The 19,849-nt window shown below is 46.2% G+C and overlaps 1 protein-coding gene across 1 annotated transcript in view; it reads left to right on the forward strand.

The window, feature by feature from the left end:
• Window positions 1-19,849, forward strand: part of RPS6KA6 (ribosomal protein S6 kinase A6) — a 127,388-nt gene that overhangs the window by 92,934 nt on the left and 14,605 nt on the right. Inside the window, exons 13-19 of the mRNA XM_068249264.1 lie at window positions 2,135-2,237; window positions 5,719-5,843; window positions 5,945-6,070; window positions 7,937-8,026; window positions 13,376-13,537; window positions 14,438-14,599; window positions 17,460-17,536. Coding sequence (XP_068105365.1) covers window positions 2,135-2,237; window positions 5,719-5,843; window positions 5,945-6,070; window positions 7,937-8,026; window positions 13,376-13,537; window positions 14,438-14,599; window positions 17,460-17,536 — 845 coding nt within the window. The remainder of the gene's footprint in view (window positions 1-2,134; window positions 2,238-5,718; window positions 5,844-5,944; window positions 6,071-7,936; window positions 8,027-13,375; window positions 13,538-14,437; window positions 14,600-17,459; window positions 17,537-19,849) is intronic.

Raw genomic sequence — 19,849 nt, forward strand, 5'->3', positions numbered from 1 at the left:
CTAATCGTAATCTGTCCTTTGGGTTTTCCTCCATTGACTTTCATAGGCCTTTTGAAATTGCCAGCGATTATCGCCAATCTTAAAACGCTACTAGTGGGCCAGAACTCTACAAGCTTTTTGTAGTGATTTTAGCAGGGTTTTCCAGAGCGATTTCTGGTGATTTTAAATGCTTAGGGATTAGTACAGCGATTTCTCTCTTATTTATTTATTTTTTTCTTGTGGTTCTGGGAAGTAAAATCACTGCAAAGTCGCTTTTGTACAGCGAATGAAAAGTGATTTTGCAGCAGTCCTATACTCTATACTGCAGGGAAACTGTCCGACAGTGCTGCAGGAACCGCACTAGGGATTTGGGGAAATTTCAATCGCTCCTGTGAAATCACTCCAATTGCCTTTCATAAGCCTAGCGCTTTTAGAATTGCTGGTGAATCCAAATTGTTTGAAACTGCTTCCATGGGTCCTAGCCCTCATGGGGGTCAGGAGTGGGGGTGGGGCTCATGTCTCGTTAGTGACCTCGAAGTGAAACCGAGGTAAAAATAAACTGATGAGATAAACAATTATATGTGTTCTTCTACTCCTAAAAGTTACTTTTGTAAGTATCCCATGGCTTTCTTATATAGTTAAACATTCATAAAGTAGGTTGGATGTGTTATTTTTTTTCTAATCAGTAGTAGCCTATTAACTGTCCCAGAGTGAAAATAAATAATCTATTGACTTTGTTTTACCTGTCCTCAGAAGTTGTATTCTGCCAGGAAAACTTTTATGGCAGTAATGTGTTTATCAGTGATGGTTACTATATTCCTGACAAGGTACTGACAAGACAGAAGCTGTCACTTCCATGCCTAGAAATTAACTCTTTCAGGCAGCAAAATAAAACAAGTAAAACAGCCTGCTTATGAATATGTTTAATACTGAACATACACGTTTATCTCATCATGTCACACATCACCTTGAGTACGCTTTAAAGGGAACCAGAGATGAAGCACCCTTGTGTATTTTACCATATATATCAGTAAGAACATTAGAGAAAACACTTACCATGCTCTCTGTTTCATCCTCACTGCTAAAAGTGTCTGTTATCAGCTGTAATAAGAATCCCTGACTCAGCATTCACTCTGGCTTTGCAGGGAATGATTATAGCTGAGTCATTATAGCAGAGCCACAAGGGGGCAGGCTTGGGCTTGAAAAGACACCAGAGAAGACAGACTCAGCTATAATCTTTCCGTAGCAAAGCTAGACTGAGTGCTCAGTCGGGGATTCTTATCAGAGGTGATAACAGTCAGATTAAACAGCGAACAATGAAACAAAGAGCAGATTAGGTGTTTACTGTCATGTTCCCACTGATTTATAAGGTAAAATACAAGAGGGTGCTTCATCTCTGGTTCTCTTTAAAGAGAACCAGAGATGAAGCACCCTCATGTATTTTATTACATGTATCAGTGGGAACATGACAGTAAACACCTACCCTGCTTTTAGTTTCATTCTTATCTGCTTAATTAGTCTATTAGCAGCTGTGATAAGAATCCCTGACTGGCTCAGTCTAGGTTTGACCTGGAATCATTATAGCCGAGTCACTCTTCTGTGGAGTCTTTTCAAGCCCAAGCCTGCCCCCTCCTGGCTCAGATTTCCTGCTTTGCATACTGAGAGCTGTGATGACATGGGAGGGGCTGCTGCTGCTGAGAGAGAATCTCTGAAACAGACAAGTGTGGCTGCCTGCAATATGATCTGTGTGCTTTGAGTGCACAATAATGATGATGACTGCAGTTTCATTCCTATGAGAGACACTTCCTACAGGCAGCTGCACATAATACCAAAATGAAAGCACACAGATAGCCTAGATAGCAGCCTAGTCTCATATAGCCTAGATAGCACATCCAGAACAACTCATAACCCGGAAGCAGAAGGGATATGAGCCAGCGGCCATATTTGATTTTTTCCTGGAGCAATAATGGATAAAAAACACTAAAAAAGGCACACCAGAGCGGCGAAATTATCAGGTAGAGCATTTATTCTTTACAAGCTATCGACTGATATGTTTATTTTGTGTGAAACGTTCATCTCTGGTTCCCTTTAAGGATGCATTATCAGACCCCCGTTTCTCCGCTCACACAGCGTTTCTCTTGTCTCGTGTTTGCAGAAGCTGTACAGACGGGAGATTCAGCCGCCGTTCAAACCAGCGTCTGGAAAACCCGAGGACACGTTCTGCTTCGATCCCGAGTTTACAGCCAAAACTCCCAAAGGTTGGTGGGTGAATGTTCTGCGAAGTGTGTATGAGGACAGCTTGCCGGAGAGCTGCCTGCTGTAGGGAGCATCTGGTGTTGTTGAATAGCAGACTGATGAGGGTGTGATCTCCATTCACTACAGCATCAAATAAAGGCAGACAGGCATAGAAACACGCCGATCAGAGGGGACTATTACTGCAGGGTCTACATTGATACAGTTTAGGTGGGGAGAGATGGGAGACGGGCAAAACTGCAAACTAAACTCTAATTCAGCAAAACTAAAATAGTCAGACTGCCAGTATAGGTAGGATTCCCTCTCCCCCCAGTATAGGTACTGAGAGAATCCCTTCCCCCCCCATATTGGTACCCAGAGATTCCCCCCTCCCCCCGTATTGGTACCCAGAGATCCCCCCCCCTCTCTCCTGTATAGGTTCCCAGAGATCCCTCCCCCATAAGGGTACCCAGAGATTCCCATATAGGTACCGAGAGATTCCCCCCGATATTGGTACCCCGCTCCCCCCCCCCCACCACCGTATAGGTATCCAGAGATTCCCCCACCCCTGTATAGGAATGTAGAGATTTCTCCCCCTGTATAGGTTCCCAGGATGTTCCCCCCATCCTGTATAGGTAGCCAGAGATTCTCCCCCCCCCCCCATATAGGTACGCAGATATCTCAGCCCCCAATCCCCCCCCCCCCCCGAATAGGTACCCAGACAGTCAACAACCCCCCTCTACACACACACACACACACACACGCGTGGCCCGGGACTGCAGTTACCCACTAGTCCACGATGGTGAGTCACTAACTGGCTTAAATTGCCTAGATCAGATTAATAGGATAAACAGGAGTTCTCCCTCAGCAGGCCACGACAGGAACTAGTGCAGCAGTCCAGGGGTTTTAAACGCAGCATGTTGTTGAGGAGACAAAGTGGTTAGCGCTCTCGCCTTGCAGCGCTGGGTCCCCGGTTCGCATCCCAGCCAGGTCAACATCTGCAAGGAGTTTGTATGTTCTCCCTGTGAGTGCGTGGGTTTCCTCCGGGCACTCCTTTTCCTCCCACATTCCAAAAACATACAGTTAAGTTAATTGGCTTCCCACCTAAATTGTCCCTAGACTACGATACATACACTACACAATATAGTCATATGACTATGGTAGGGACTAGATTTTGAGCTTCTCCGAGGGACAGTTAGTAACAAGATGATATTGTAACGATTGTGGAATTCTCTCCGTGATCAGCGCACAGGATGCGCGCTGACACTGCGGAAATCCTCCACAAGCGTATAATTTGAGGGAACCCAGCAAAAAGTGCAATGCACCTGTAGAGGGAAATTCCTGTCGGCAGGTGGAGCTGTGGAGTGCAGAGGAACAGATCCTCTGCCCTGCCACAGACGCAAGACAGGAATTGCACGAAGGGAAGAAACGCAGGGCAAGATAGCCCTGAAAGAGAGAGATCAAAGCGACAGAGGGTATGTGTGTCCACCAATCTAGTCGCCACCCTGCGACGATGAACACACAAACATAAAGATCAGGTGAGAAGGCAATCGCCAGAGATGGCGATTGCTAACAGCGACACAAGACTGAATAAGCACAGATGAGGAATGTATGTATGTCCACCAATCCAGCCGCCAACCTGCGACGGCGGACACACAACGGAGGAAACCAAGTGAGAACGCAATCGCAAGAGAAGCGACTGCGAAAGAGAACGAGCACAGGGACAGAATGTATGTATGTGCCCCAATCCAGTCGCCAACCCGCGACGGTGCACACACAACAGCAGAAACGAAGTATGAACGCAATCGCGAGAGAGGCGATTGCCAGAGGTGACACAAGACTTAAGCAAGACAGGGCACGAGAGTAGCAAAGGCACAGTAATCATACAATGAGAAGATAAGGAAAATAACAAACGCTAACTAAACGCGAACACCGCACTCATTCGCAACAGCGAACGCGTTTACTGCGCGGTCTCCGCGTGTTAAGCACAACAGAGACAAGCACGCCTAACTAACCACCGACAGACAAACATGAAACAGAGGACGTGAGCGCTTGCTTAACAGTTACCTCACCGAGCCTCCAGCAAGTGTTCGTAGCAGACAAGACAGATACACGAAAACAGGAATAAGTGAGAGATACGATCCACTGCTCTTTCCGTCAGAGCAAGTGCGACCCAAGTATAGCAACAGAGCGAGCTGGATCCACTGCTCTTTCCGTCAGAGCAAGTGCGATCCAAGTACAGCAAGAGAGTTGCAGACCAGAAGGATCCACAGCCGCTACTGCTAGGGGCTAGTGTGATCCAAGCACGACAGACAGACAGAACAGGCAATACAGGCAATACAAATAATACAATCCTGACTGCTCTAGCAAGGATGCCTAGTGCAGTCCCAGGAATTACTCTAAGCTAATCTTCAAACAATAAGCATGGCTGACACTCCAGGAGTGTTTCACAGGACAAACCCTTATGACCAGCGACGTACTGTGGAATCACATGGTATATATAGAGCAAGCCTACAAAGGATGTGGCTAGGCAATTTGCATGACAAACGTATGCAAATTCCTCAGCAGCAGCAAGCTGCAAAACTGACAAAAGGTCTCTCTTCCAGAGACCTGCAGAATGCAGACCTGAACAGTGGTCAAAAAGCTGCCTACCTGCGCAGGCAGCTGAGCAGATCATTACAGTACCCCCCCCCCCCTCTAGGGTCGGATTCCAGACGAGCCTCTAAACTGATATTTGCAAAAGACTCTAACTGAAGACTCATGAAGGTCGGGACAGCCCGACAAGGCCCAATTCAGACCTGAACAGTGGTCAAGGCAGCTAAGCGGATCATTACAGATATACTCTGTACAGTGCTGCGGAAGATGTTGGCGCTATATAAATACTAAATAATAATAATGTCAGGTGACATATTTACTTTCACTAGATTTTCACCAGAGAGTACCAAAAACACAGCTTTAGAGTGAAAGACTTGTGTCTGAGTGAGCCCAGTCAGCAAGATTTAGGGAGAGGCGTCTTCTAGTGGTTTCTGGTGGTATTGCATGCTGTGATAACTGGTTGCCTTATATGAAATATCCCTTTTCCACAAACAAGGATTTATCTCCGGTTAGCCATGGGGATGCTTACTTGACAGGCAGAGATCTACTTTAAAGTGTACCCGTCATACTTGCCTAAGGAAAGGGAAACCACTGCATAGAGGCTTCCCATGCCGTCCTCTGGGTCCCCCGTTGCCAAGTGCGGGACACCCTGAAGAATTCAAACAAGGACTTGTTGGCAATCACATCAGGGCCGTGTTCTTAATCAGGCACCTGAGCGAGTACGGCCGTGTCTGCGAAGTAAGCCAGAGCCGCTCAGGTGCCAGAAGAGCACAGCCCAGACGTGCAGGAGGGTTCCAGGGGGTGGAGGAGGACAATGTGGGTGGGGCTTCCTTCTTCTTAGGTAAGTACTTACTTTTTATTTTTGCCTTGGGTTCTCTTTGAGTAAAGCTGGCGTTTTGTTCTGTCCTGCAGATTCCCCGGGAGTTCCCCCCAGTGCCAACGCTCACCAGCTTTTCAAAGGTTTCAGCTTTGTGGCTCCAGCCTCCTTAGAGGATCATAAAATGCCCTGTGTGACCGCCACGTTGCCCATTATACAGGTGAGCGACTGATTCCTCAGGGGATGAGGGGGATACCCGGATGGTTCCACGCCCCGAGGACACCGCCCTCACTCCCCAGTAACCATATCTTCTTTCCACAGCAATTCCACGGCGGCAGAGCTCAGTTCACCGACATCTACGACCTACGAGAAGATATCGGCGTCGGGTCCTATTCTATCTGCAAACGCTGCGTTCACCGGGCCACCAACATGGAGTATGCCGTCAAGGTACGGGCATTAAAACAGTAAACTGTGCCATATAGTAAAACCTCTGGTTTATAGTAAACTCATGGGCCAGGTCCCGACCAGGCGCCTGTATGAAAGTAGAATGCATGACAAATTGTGATGAAGTAAACTTCTGATGTAGTAAACTAAGTGACCAGGTCCCCCATATGCAGTTAACTTTCTCTCATAATTGGTCTCCTAGGAGATCATATTTCATCTTAAAATAACTTTACAGCATTTTGCAATTTAACCATTTCAGCCCGCGGGGATTTTTCACCTTATGCATCAGAGCAATTTTCACCTCCCATTCATTCCCTAATAACTTTATCACTACTTATCACAATTCATGATCTATATCTTGTTTTTTCCGCCACTAATTAGGCTTTCTTTGGGTGGTACATTTTGCTAATAATTATTTTTTTATAAATGCATTTTAACAGGATTAATAAGAAAAAAAATGGAAAAAATTCATTATTTCTCAGTTTTCGTCCATTATAGCTTTAAAACAATCCACGCTACCATAATTAAAACGTATGTATTTTATTTGCCCGTTTGTCTCGGTTATTACACCATTTAAATTTTGTCCCTATCACAATGTATGGCGCCAATATTTTATTTGGAAATAAAGGTGCATTTTTTCCGTTTTGCGTCATCACTATTTACAAGCTTATAATTTAAAAAAATGTTCGTAGTATACCCCCTTCACATGCATATTTAAGAAGTTCATATCCTTAGGTAACTATATATGTCCTTTTTATTTTTTTTTATTTTTTTATTGAATTTTTTTTTTTGATTAAAAATAGTATTTGGGGTATATTTTGTTGTGGGAAATAAACAGTTAATCTATAATGTTATTATATGTGTAAATTGTAATGTAAAAAATATCTAGAAGTTTTTTCCCCTCCTTGTGCTTCTCGCTAACCGGAAGCACAAGGGGGATCCGGAAATTTTGACGTGCAGAAAGACTGAAGCCTCTTGTAAGAGCGTTTCAGTTTTTCTGCTGGGGACACGGATCGGTGATCGGGAACCATGTTCCCGTTCACTGATCCCAGGGCTACCGGGGGACACCACGGGGGCGCACCCGGGAGCGCGCCAAAGCGCGGCAGAGCAGCCGCCCGGACGTGAGCTTCACGTCCGGGTGGCAGAAATGGTTAAAAAGTACCGAAAATAGGGCAAAAAGTACTGCCAAAACTATTTTAAAGAGAGTCTGAAGCCTCAAAAATTAACAGTTTTTATTAGCCAGACCTCTTTAGTATTAACGCCATAGCTAAAATGCTGCATCCCCGCGGCAAAACGAGGCCTTAATCACCCCAAAATCCCAGGGCAAAAATCCATGACTTTCCAGGTCGTGGATTTTGCTGCCCAGGGGAGGCAGAGCTTAGCGCTGTAGTCATGCCTCCAGTTGCATCAATCTCCACCTCCTTCCGCCCCTCTCAGTGAAAGAAGACTGAGAGGGGCGGAGGCGAGGCGGAGATCCGTGGGGATTGATGCAAATAGAGGCAGAAGCTCTACCTCTTCCAGGAAGGAGCCCCGAAATTTGCCCTGGGGATTTTGGGGTGATTAAGGCCTCGTTTTGCCACAGGGATGAGGCATTTCAGCTGTGGCATTAATGCTGAAGATGTCTGGCTAATAAAAACAGGTAATTTTTGAGGTTTTAGTCTCTCTTTAATATTTTCTTTCTTGCTGGTGGTTTAAATGGCTTTTTATTGACAAGTTGGAAAATGTCACTCAGGAAAAACTCAGGAGAAAATGCTAATTGCCTATGGGCCCAGGTCCCTTGGAGTTTACTATAAAAGGATTGTACTGTTATAAATAAGCTCCATAATTTTTCCGCATTAGACCTGCTGTCTCTAACACTCTCTCTTGCAGATTATCGACAAGAGCAAGCGGGACCCCTCGGAGGAGATCGAAATCTTGATGCGTTACGGACAACATCCGAATATCATCACCCTGAAAGATGTAAGCTCTGCGGTGATCCCTTACCTACATCCCCTCCAATGCAGAGTCCTGTGATATCTGTTACACCCTGGACACCAGCGGCCATATGTGCCTGCTGCTGTCCATAAAGCGGCCATACACCCTGCATAATGTACACAGCACGCTACCTTCCAGAGACTTCAGTCTAAAGCAAACATGTCAAACTCCGGCCCGTGGGCCAAATCTGGCCCTCGGAGCCATCAGATTTGGCCCTCAGGTGGTTTACCAACTTTGCATTATGTTTGGCCCACTCTACACCAACAGGGAAGCTTTATTGGAGGGTAAGCCCTAGATCACTGGGGAAGCCATATGGGGAAGGGGACAGCACTAGACACCAGGGAACTGCATAGGAGAGGGAAGGGGGGGGTGGCACTAGACACCAGGGAACTGTATAGGAGAGGGAGGACCACTAAACAACAAGGAACTGTATAGATGAGGGAGGGGGGACCACTAAACATCAGGGAACAGTATAGGGGTTGGATGGGGGCTATTAGACACCAGGGAACTTTATAAGGGAGGGAGGTGGTCACTAGACATTGAGGTCGCCCCCCGAAACTTGGTCCCAGAGCTCAATTTCAGCTCACTTTGTATTTGAGTTTGACACCCCTGATCTAAAATAAACATTCTATGTATACCCTTCTCTTAAAGTGGACCTGAACTCTTGCACAGGACAGAGGGAAAACATAGAGAAATGCAACCTGTTTGGATGTAAAGAGTTTAGCCTGTCTATTCCCCCCCCCCCCCATTTGCGTCTAATCACAAGTTGAATCTGATCTCTCAGTTGTTTCCGCTGGCTGCCTCGGCAGAGCAGCTAATCTGTAAACACAGGATGTTATCCCTATGTCTCCTGTGAAAGCAGGAAGTACACACACTGCAGATGTATTGCGGGATTTGTATCAGCTATTACAAAGAAGTGTTTTTCTTTAAAGGTTATTATGCTGTTGCTTATCTTTTAGAGCAAGAGGAAGTTCTGATTTCAAATCCGCTTTAAAGGAACATTATCAAAGTTTACGTTTTTTCCTGAATCCCTTTAGGAGTTAGAAAGGACTTTGTAATGGCAGATAGTGGTAGTAAAAGAAAAAAAAATTACCGTAGCAGATCTTTCGTAGTGCTAGGACAGTGCAGTGGTGATGGGTGATGGGTTCTTCTATCCAGTGTCAGGATTCTCCCTTCACTGTGGCAACAGGAATATGTCTCTTAACCTCAACACACACCATACAATCGTGGTTGTTCAATCTTACCACTTTCATGTAGTATAAGAGCTTATCCAATCAATCATTCAAGGTATTTTCAATCTGTTGGCCCTTATACTACATAGATTTGGTAAATCTGTACAACCAAGATTGTATGGTGTGTGTTGAGCTTTACTCTGCACTAGCCTTCCCAGACATACATAAAAACTCCATGCTGTGCTGACAGCAGAGAGGCCTTTTCACGTACTGTAGTGAGAAATTCACTGATCCAATCCTGCCTGCAGCTTCTACTGATGGAAGTCTCCGAGCATGCATTGCAACAGCAAAAAGACCTCCTCACCCCATGGAAAAAACGATATTTAATCGTCTAGCCGGTTCTCAGTGCCTAGCAGGTACACCACGCCTGCAATTCCATAGACAAGTAGCGAAAGAAAGACACGGCACTCAAGAGCTGTGTGCAGCAACAAGCTGTATTGGAGCAGACGATAGCATTACATTTTTCGGGCGGAGCCTTTCCTCCCACACCCGAGGAAGGGCTCCGCCCGAAACATGTGCTATCGTCTGCTCCAATACAGCTTGTTGCTGCACACAGCTCCTGGGTGCCGTGGTTTCCTTTTGCAGCGTGCATTGCAGTAGGCTGCTTCCTGTAGGCATAATCATGTGATCAATCGCTTGACCAGAGGTTTTAAGCTATTTTTACCATTTAAGTTAAGGGAAAAGTTAAATAAAAGGAATATGCAAACTGTAACTTTTATTATTAAGCGAGAGGTTACTTTTCTCCCGCCCCCTTTTTACTTGAACGAAGTTCAGTTCCAACGGTAACACTTATGCAGGGCTGTGGAGTCGAGGAGTCAGAGCAGTTTTTGGGTCCCTGGAATCAAGAATCGGAGGTTTCATAAAGTGAGGAGTCGGAGTCTGAGGATTTTTGTGCAGACTCCACAGCCCTGGTAAGTATAAATGTCTGTTTCCATCAGCGAATGGGAGGTGAAGGGCTGCTATGCCGCTACGCATCACTTCCGCTTCCATTCACGTCACTTTCCGCTCCCATTCACGTCACTTCCGCTCCCATTCACGTCACTTTCCGCTCCCATTCACGTCACTTTCCGCTCCCATTCACGTCACTTTCCGCTCCCATTCACGTCACTTTCCGCTCCCATTCACGTCACTTCCGCTCCCATTCACGTCACTTTCCGCTCCTATTCACGTCACTTTCTGCTCCCATTCACGTCTCTTCTGCTCTCATTCACGTCACTTCCGCTCCCATTCACGTCACTTCCGCTCCCATTCGCGTCACTTCCGCTCCCATTTGCGTCACTTCCGCTCCCATTCGCGTCACTTCCTCATCGGGAGATGCAGCTGCCAATGGGAGGAGATGGGACGTTGAGGCAGCAGTGTGAGAATGTGTAGCATGCTGCAGATTCTCAGATCGCTCCTCACCGCTCGGCATAACCAGCACGCAATGGAAACCGTTCCATTGCGTGCATTGGTTTCAGTACAGCCGCGGTGCAATACGTCTATATAGCCGCATCGCACCCCGTGTAATGGAAACGGGCCTTAAAGGGAACCAGAGACAATCTAAAGAAAAGATGTTATACATACCTGGGGCTTCCTCCAGCCCCATCTGCTCGGATCGCTCCCACGCCGCCGTCCACCGCTGCCCGCATCAATGAGAACCTTCTCCCGGCACTGATGTCATCGGAGCCAGGCTACGCAGGAGCAGTGCGCCCTCTATGTATCTATCCAGCGGCTGATGGAGAGATAAGCAAAGAACGCACTTCTCCTGCGCTAGACTGGCTCCGACTGACGGCAGAGCGGGGAGCCGGTTCTCGTAGTTGCGGGCAGCGGTGGATGGCAGCGTGGGAGCGATCTGTGCATATGGGGCTGGAGGAAGCCTAATGTATGTATACAATCTTTTCTTTAGACTGTCTCTGGTTCTCTTTAACCTCCTTAGCAAGCCGCCGGAGGGTGCCACTCAGGCCCTGCTGGGCCGATTTAAATAATTTTTTTTTTGCTGGACGCAGCTAGCACTTTGCTAGCTGCGCCAGCACCCCGATCGCCTCCGCCGCGCGCCCGATCGCCGCTATCCGGTGCGGCGCGCGGCCCCCCCCCCCCAGACCCCTGCGCTGCCTGGCCAATCAGTGCCAGGCAGCGCCAAGGGGTGGATCGGGTCTCCCAATGACAGGGGAAGCCCTCCAGGAAATCCCGTTCTTTGAATGGGATTTCCTGATCGCCTATCGCCGGAGGCTATCATGTAACGAGCCCTGGGCTCGCTACATGATTAAAAAAAAAAAATTTTTTTAAAAACTGCTGCGCTGCCCCCTGGCGGTATTTTTCATACCGCCAAGGGGGTTAAGGTGGCCACACACCATACAATTAAAAGATCCAATTTTTCAGAGAATTTTTTTTTTTAGATTTTTGGAGATTGAGAATGTTGGAAATTTAAGACGAACTTTATCAAGAATTGTATGGTGTGTGATGGATTGTCAATTACTTGATGTACAGTTCCAATCAATTTTTTCTAAGCTTTCAATCATTTTATTCATGATTGGGGAAAAATCCAACATAGGTGTGTGGTACATTGGTCAGATTTTTGAATTGTTACAATCAGTCAGAAAAATTGTTTGCTATTCTTTAATTTTAACAGATATTTAAAAAATTGGGTACTGTTCCGTTAGCCGGGCGCATCCACTAGGTGGCGATAAAACTCCACCAGAATTACATCTTTCCCTACTATTCCTGGTGGCCTGGAGGGGGGATTAGTAATTAACGCCACCTAGTGGATGCGCCCGGCTAACGGAAAAGTACCAAAAATTGTATGGTGTCTGGCCACCTTTAGACTAAGACCGGATCCACACTATAAGCGCTTTTGTGAACGCTTGCGTTTGATTAGCGCTTTTTGCTCCCATTCATTTTCATTAAAATCGCGGTAAAAAATCACGTAAATTTGTTTTTAACAAACGCTAATCAAACGCAAGCACTCACAAAAGCACTTATGGGGATCCGGCCTAAGGCAGTGATTCTCAAAGCTGTCCTTGAGCATCCACAACGGTGCATGTTTTGCAGGCAGCCTCCCCTATGCACAGGTGGGGTAATTAGTGTCTCAGCTACATGGAATCCACCTAGCTGAGACACTAATTACCCCATCTGTGCATAGGTGAGGTTGCCTGCAAACCATGCACCGTTGTGGATTCTCAAGGACAGCTTTGAGAATCACTGCCTTATGGTGCCCATACATGGTACAATAAAAACACTAGATTTTCCCGTTTATTCAAATCGAATGAAAAACATGCACCGTTGTGGAGTAACAAGGACAGGTTTGAGAAACGCTGGAGTAGGGAGTCAGAGTTGAGGAGCAATTTTGGGTACCTGGAGTTGGTGGTTTCATAAACTGAGGATCAGAGGATTTGTGACCCCTCATCCCTGCACTTATGATTGGTAATCATGATTGCTTTGAGAACGTACCTAGTTGAAGTTTGGTTTTACTTGGGCAGTAAATGACCCAAGGGAGCAGACTTGTGACATGCCACTCGGCAGGGCTGTCCTCTCGCGGTTATACAAATGAGAATATCCGAGCACATATAGGGTATTTATCTGCAGTAGGGATGGTCTATGAGATGCCAAGAATTCTGAGTTGGCGCAAATCTTACTCTAATTTATGCAAATAGTCATTTTGGTTCATTTCCAAAATGTGCGTAGCTAGAAAAGAGGCCCTTAGTTTCCTGTGACATCATCATCCTAGTGTGTGATTGGCAGAAGATTGGCATCATAGTGTGTGATTGGCAGAAGATTGGCATCATAGTGTGTGGCAGAGGATTGGCATCATAGCGTGCGATTGGCATAAGATTGGCATCATAGTGTGTGATTGGCATAAGATTGGCATCTTAGTGTGTGATTGGCAGAAGATTGGCATCATAGTGTGCGATTGGCAGAAGATGTGTTCCCAATAGTGATTGAATGACAAACTCACTGGGATCGCCTTGTGTTTTCTGAATGACCTCAGAGATAGAGCGGACCATTACTGGACTCTGTATGAAGTTCTTCTTGCTCTGTGTGTGTGTGTCCTGGAGGAGCTGATCCCTTCGGTTAGGCTTGCACTGCTGACAAGAGAACCTGTCTTGTGTTTGACATGTGACCTCAGGTGTATGACGATGATAGCCGATACGTTTACCTCGTTACCGAACTCATGAAAGGCGGAGAGCTGCTTGACCGAATACTCCGACAGAAGTTTTTCTCCGAGAGAGAGGCCAGCGCCGTGCTCTACACCATCACCAAGACTGTGGACTACTTGCACTGCCAGGGGGTGAGTGTCCCCACGCTATAACGTCTTCACCACTAAACCGACATGTTTTCATGATTTACACGTAAGGAGAGGGGAGGAGACACAAGTTACTGCAGGGAGAACTCAGCATTGTGGGAGGGGAGGAGACACAAACTACTGCAGGGATATCTCACCATTGTGGGAGGGGAGGAGACACAAACTACTGCAGGGAGATCTCACCATTGGGGGAGGGGAGGAGACACAAACTACTGCAGGGAGATCTCACCATTGTGGGAGGGGAGGAGACACAAACTACTGTAGGGAGATATCACCACTGTGGGAGGGGAGGAGACACAAACTACTGCAGGGAGATCTCACCATTGTGGAAGGGGAGGAGACACAAACTACTGCAGGGAGATCTCACTATTGTGGAAGGGGAGGAGACACAAACTACTACAGGGAGATATCGCCACTGTGGGAGGGGAGGAGACACAAACTACTGCAGGGAGATCTCACCATTGGGGGAGGGGAGGAGACACAAACTACTGCAGGGAGCTCTCGCCATTGTGGGAGGGGAGGAGACACGAACTACTGCAGGGAGATCTCACTATTGTGGAAGGGGAGGAGACACAAACTACTACAGGGAGATATCGCCACTGTGGGAGGGGAGGAGACACAAACTACTGCAGGGAGATCTCACCATTGTGGGAGGGGAGGAGACACAAACTACTGCAGGGAGCTCTCACAATTGTGGGAGGGGAGGAGACACAACAAGCCATTTAGAAGTACCTTTTAATAATACACCACATTCCTTTGTTGGGAGACCTGAGGTCTGTTATGGGAGATATATTGTCAATGTGACCATGTGATTTACACCAAGCCTTTCCTCCCAGCGCTGTAACTCTGTTTCCCGCTCTGTGTCCTGCTTCTCTCTTCTGATAGGTGGTTCATCGAGATCTGAAGCCCAGCAATATCCTCTACATGGACGATTCCAGCAACGCGGACTCCATACGGATCTGCGACTTTGGGTTCGCCAAGCAGCTGCGGGGAGAGAACGGGCTGCTCCTCACGCCGTGTTACACCGCCAACTTTGTGGCGCCCGAGGTGAGAAGCGCGAGGTTATGGGGAAGAAGCACGGCTTCATTTATGAGGTTACACGTCCACCAGTATGTAAGGTCACATGACCACTCCGTTTATAAGGTCACATGACCACCAGCAGGGACTGTCGAGGAGAGATGGTAGTAATATTGAGTTGATAAAGGATTTATCACATTTAGGTAAATGGGATGATTCCTGGTGGTTGAGACACCAACCGCCAAGGATCTGCACTGAGAGCGACCAAGAGCCCGATGGTGCAGTATCATTAGGTAAAATAGGTATGAGTAGGATAATAAGCTATACTCACAAGGGTGGTTTGCACTCCTGCAACCACTGACAGAGCTTACCATTTCCGTTCAGTATCCCAGATCTGCTTGGCAGGTGCTGGTCGGTCGCTCTCCTTAGGTATTTGGACACGTGGTGTACCATATACTACCCCGAAGTGTTGGACTACAACTAAGAAAACTTGTTGAAGGCGCCCAGAATATAACTCTCTTAAATCATAAAGTATAGGAGTAAATCAGTGTGGATCCGAGATGAACTTTTGCTCATCGCATAATTGTGTTCCTTTGCTATTGTTTATAGGGCATTCCTCAAGCCAAATACTTTTTTGTTTTTGTTTTAATACTCTAATTCCCTATAAACTAAACAAGCCTCGCCCACAGCTTTTCAGAGAGCCTTGGCATTTTCAGACAGTAAGGGCTTACAGGAGCTGAGTCTGGGCAGGAGGAGGAGGAGGTGTTACTAGCCAGAGATTTCAGAGGCAGAGGGGAGGAGGGAGGAGGAGAGGGTTTAGGTTTTTTTCACAGAAGATGCATATAAGCCTGCCTCTGTGTAATGTTTACAAACAACATGGCTGCTGTCATTGTATCACAGGAAGAAATAATCATATTCTATTAAAGCTGTTTGCAGCTAGATTTGTTGTGTAAACTATCTAAACTTTAGATAAGATATATAGGCAAGTTACTTGTTATAGTTAGTTTTTCATCTCGGATCCACTTTAACTCCATAAACGGACAAACCATATAAGTAAAAGTTTTTAACGATGCACAAATAAGACAACGCGTTTCACGGGTACTGGCCCGCTTCCTCAGGTCATTTACAAACTGCCCAAGTCTGTAGCAGTCACAGCTGTGGGCACCTCTTTTGACTCACATTTAGGCAAATGAATGTAGCTTGGAAGTGGACAGATAGCTTTTTTTTTTTAATAACCTTGCATCATTCTGTCATGTTTGCAGTTTAGTGAAATTTGCCTTCTTAAAACAGAAGGAAATTAGCAATAATTGGTTACCCACAATGCACCACTACTGAATATGCAAATTATCTATTTTCGCCCTTGTAAGCCAGGCAAGCATCCAGAACCGCTGGCTGGTGTATAGCTAGACTATAGCTCTAAATATTACACAGCCACACCAACCCCACATGTAGACAGCCTGTTTTGGGCTTTTGGTCCTCATCAGTACATGGCAGGGATTGATATGGCTGTATGGGGATAGGGACTTGGACGAGTACAACAGAGTAACCAAGCAGCTCGGGGTGACCCAAACTACTCGGAATGTATAGGGGGGATGAAAGAGACCGAAATGCCCCAGCATTGCTTATTAGTAGGAGGGCTTTTTGGTCCCTTTTATCCCCCTATACATTCCTAGTGGTTTGGGTCACCCTGAGCTGCTTCGTTACTCATTTGCAGTTTAGAAACAACACTGTGGCCCACATGCAATTCACTTTTTCTCCTGGGAGATAATTTTTCTCAGCATTTTGCAATTGAAAGGTAACAAAAGGTAGGTGAAAAAGTCCTGTCAAAATTATTTTTAAAAAAACATTTTTTTGCTTGCTGGTGGTTTAAAAGGCATTTTATGACAGGTAGTAAAATATCACATAGGAGAAAACTCAGGTGAAAAAGTGAATGCATATGGCCCCTCATCTTTTAAAGAGAACCAGAGATGAAGCACCCTCATGTATTTTACCATATATATCAATGGGAACATGACAGTAAACACCTACCCTGCTCTCTGTTTCATTCTTCTCTGCTAATTCTGCTTGTTATCAGCCCTGATAAGAATCCCCGACTGAGCATTCAGTCTAGCTTTGCCTGGAATGATTATAGCCGAGTCAGTCTACTGTGATGCCTTTTCAAGCCCAAGTCTGCCCCCTTGTGGCTTTGCTTTCCTAATATGTATCCTCTTAGCAGGAAAGCAGAGCCACAAGGGGGCAGACTTGTGCTTGAAAAGACACCACAGAAGACTGACTCAGCTATAATCATCCCAGGCAAAGCCAGACTGAATACTCAGTCGGGGATTCTTATCAGGGCTGATAACAAGCAGAATTAGCAGAGAAGAATGAAACAGAGAGCAGGGTAGTTGTTTACTGTCATGTTCCCATTGATATGTATGGTAAAATACATGAGGGTGCTTCGTCTCTGGTTCTCTTTAAGTGCTTCAGAAAACAGGACTGTATTCTACCCAGTGGGTGGAATGGCTCAGAGAAGCTCTTTTGCATAGATATCAACTGAAGTTTTTTTTAATTATTCCTGTACTGGAAAAGAATATGAGACTCTTTCCTTTACTACTATTTCTTATCCGTACTATGTGGTGTGATTGCCTTCTTAAATCAGAAGGTACTTGCAATAATTCAGTTTAAGTGAACCTCTGTGGTTACCCACAATGCACCACTACTGAATATGCAAGTGCCTTCTGTTATAAGAAGACAAACTACACTTAGCATTGCTTTTTAGTGGGAGGGCTTTTCAGTCTCTTTTAGTCCCCTACAGTTTCCTAGTGGTTTTGGAGCTGCTTGGTTACTCTGTTATCTGTACTACACATACAGTTCATTATCTCTGCTGTAATGTGCTTGTTGTGTGTTTCAGGTCCTCATGAGACAAGGCTACGACGCTGCCTGCGATATCTGGAGCCTCGGAGTGCTACTTTACACCATGCTGGCGGGGTAACTAGAGGCTCATCTGCCCTTTATCATTCAAATGCTTTCACCACTTAAGGTGGGTACACATATCAGATAAGTCTTTGGAAAATGAAAGATCACAGACCAATTTTACCCCCTTCCATGTAGAATGAGAGCCATACTCTACACAGTCTATTCTATGGAGCTGAACTCCCCATCAGACAGAAATCTTTGCAAGATGCTGCACACAAAGATGCTGCACACATGCAACAGATCAGTATCTGCAAAAGATCTGTTCCTGCCAAAGATCCGTTCCTGCAAAATGCATTCATAGTCTATGAGATCTGCAGATCCTCATACACACCTTGTTTAACAGACATTCATCTGCAGATCTGACAATCATCTGCAGATCTGAAGATCCATCCTGGTGGATATGATCTGCAGATGATTATCCGTTAAACAAGGTGCGTACGATGATCTGCAGATATCATAGACTATGAATGCATTTTGCAGGAATGGATCTTTTGCAGGAACTGAACTTTTGCAGATACTGATCTTTTGAATGTGTACAGCATCTGTGTGTGCAGCATCTTGCAAAGATTTCTGTCTGATGGGGAGTTCAGCTCCATAGAATAGACTGTGCAGAGTATGGCTCTCATACTACATGGAAGGGTGGTAAAATTGGTCTGTGATCTTTAATTTTCCAAAGACTTTTATCTGATGTGTGTACCCACCTTTAACCACCCTGGCGTTCTATTAAGATCGCCAGGGCAGCTGCATGAGGGTTTTTTTTAAATAAAAAAAAAAATATTTCATGCAGCCAACTGAAAGTTGGCTGCATGAAAGCCCACTAGATGGCGCTCCGGAGGCGTTCTTCTGATCGCCTCCGGCGCCCAGAATAAACAAGGAAGGCCGCAATGAGCGGCCTTCCTTGTTTTGCTTAGATCGTCGCCATAGCGACGAGCGGAGTGACGTCATGGACGTCAGCCGACGTCCTGACGTCTGCCGCCTCCGATCCAGCCCTTAGCGCTGGCCGGAACTATTTGTTCCGGCTGCGCAGGGCTCAGGCGGCTGGGGGGACCCTCTTTCGCCGCTGCTCGCGGCGGATCGCCGCAGAGCGGCGGCGATCGGGCAGCACACGTGGCTGGCAAAGTGCCGGCTGCGTGTGCTGCTCTTTATTTCATGTAAATCGGCCCAGCAGGGCCTGAGCGGCACCCTCTGGCGGTAATGGACGAGCTGAGCTCGTCCATACCGCTAAGGTGGTTAAAGAAGAACCGCAGATCAGAATTGAACTTTATCTCAATCAGCAGCTGATACCCCCTTTCCCATGAGAAATCTTTACCTTTTCTCTTATTAAATGGGTGCGCGAGCACACGGTGGATTTTAGCGCCATGGGAGGGGTTTCACCACAATATCAACCATACAGACCCCCCGATGATCGCATCGGGGGGGGGGGGGGGGTCTGTATGGCTGACACTGTGGTGAAATGAAACCCCTCTCACAGTGTGATGTCATGACCATGGGCCTGACAGTTTGCTGTCTGTGAACATTGTTGCATTGTGAGAAATAATGGCTCTTTTCAACTGCCAAGCAAGCAGTATCTCCCTCTGTGCATAGAACTTTCAGTAAAGGAACATTCTGTACAGATCACCTGGCAGAACTAAAGATGCCACCACCAGATTCCAGGACATGAAACTCCCGTCCTGCGCTAAAAGCCACCACGCGCTCGCGCACCCATTTAATAGCGCATATTCACTGCCATAGCAAATACCAGAAATAATTCATGAAAAGTTACACTACAAAATGAAGTTGTTTGTTTTCCTGTAGTGAAGTTTTAACCTTTATCTAATTCATTAAAGAGAATCTGTATTGTTAAAATCGCACAAAAGTAAACATACCAGTGCGTTAGGGGACATCTCCTATTACCCTCTGTCACAATTTCGCCGCTCCCCGCGCATTAAAAGTGGTTAAAAACAGTTTTAAAAAGTTTGTTTATAAACAAACAAAATGGCCACCAAAACAGGAAGTAGGTTGATGTACAATATGTCCACACATAGAAAATACATCCATACACAAGCAGGCTGTATACTGCCTTCCTCTTGAATCTCAAGAGATCATTTGTGTGTTTCTTTCCCCCATGCACTGAAGTTTGAGGCTGCTTGTTTCTTCCTACAAACAGCCCAGCCAGCTCAGAGGACGATTTATCCAGCTTGTAAAAAAGAAGAGAGAAGAGAGAAGCTGCCCTAATCTAAATAACACACAGGCAGTGTGCATAGAGGGGCCTGGAAGGGGGAGTTCATAGCAGAACCACAACACTGAAGAACTTGGCAGCCTTCCAGACACAGGCCGACAAGTCTG

Source organism: Hyperolius riggenbachi, chromosome 8 (assembly GCF_040937935.1).
Source record: "Hyperolius riggenbachi isolate aHypRig1 chromosome 8, aHypRig1.pri, whole genome shotgun sequence".
In the NCBI taxonomy this organism is placed as follows: domain Eukaryota; kingdom Metazoa; phylum Chordata; class Amphibia; order Anura; family Hyperoliidae; genus Hyperolius; species Hyperolius riggenbachi.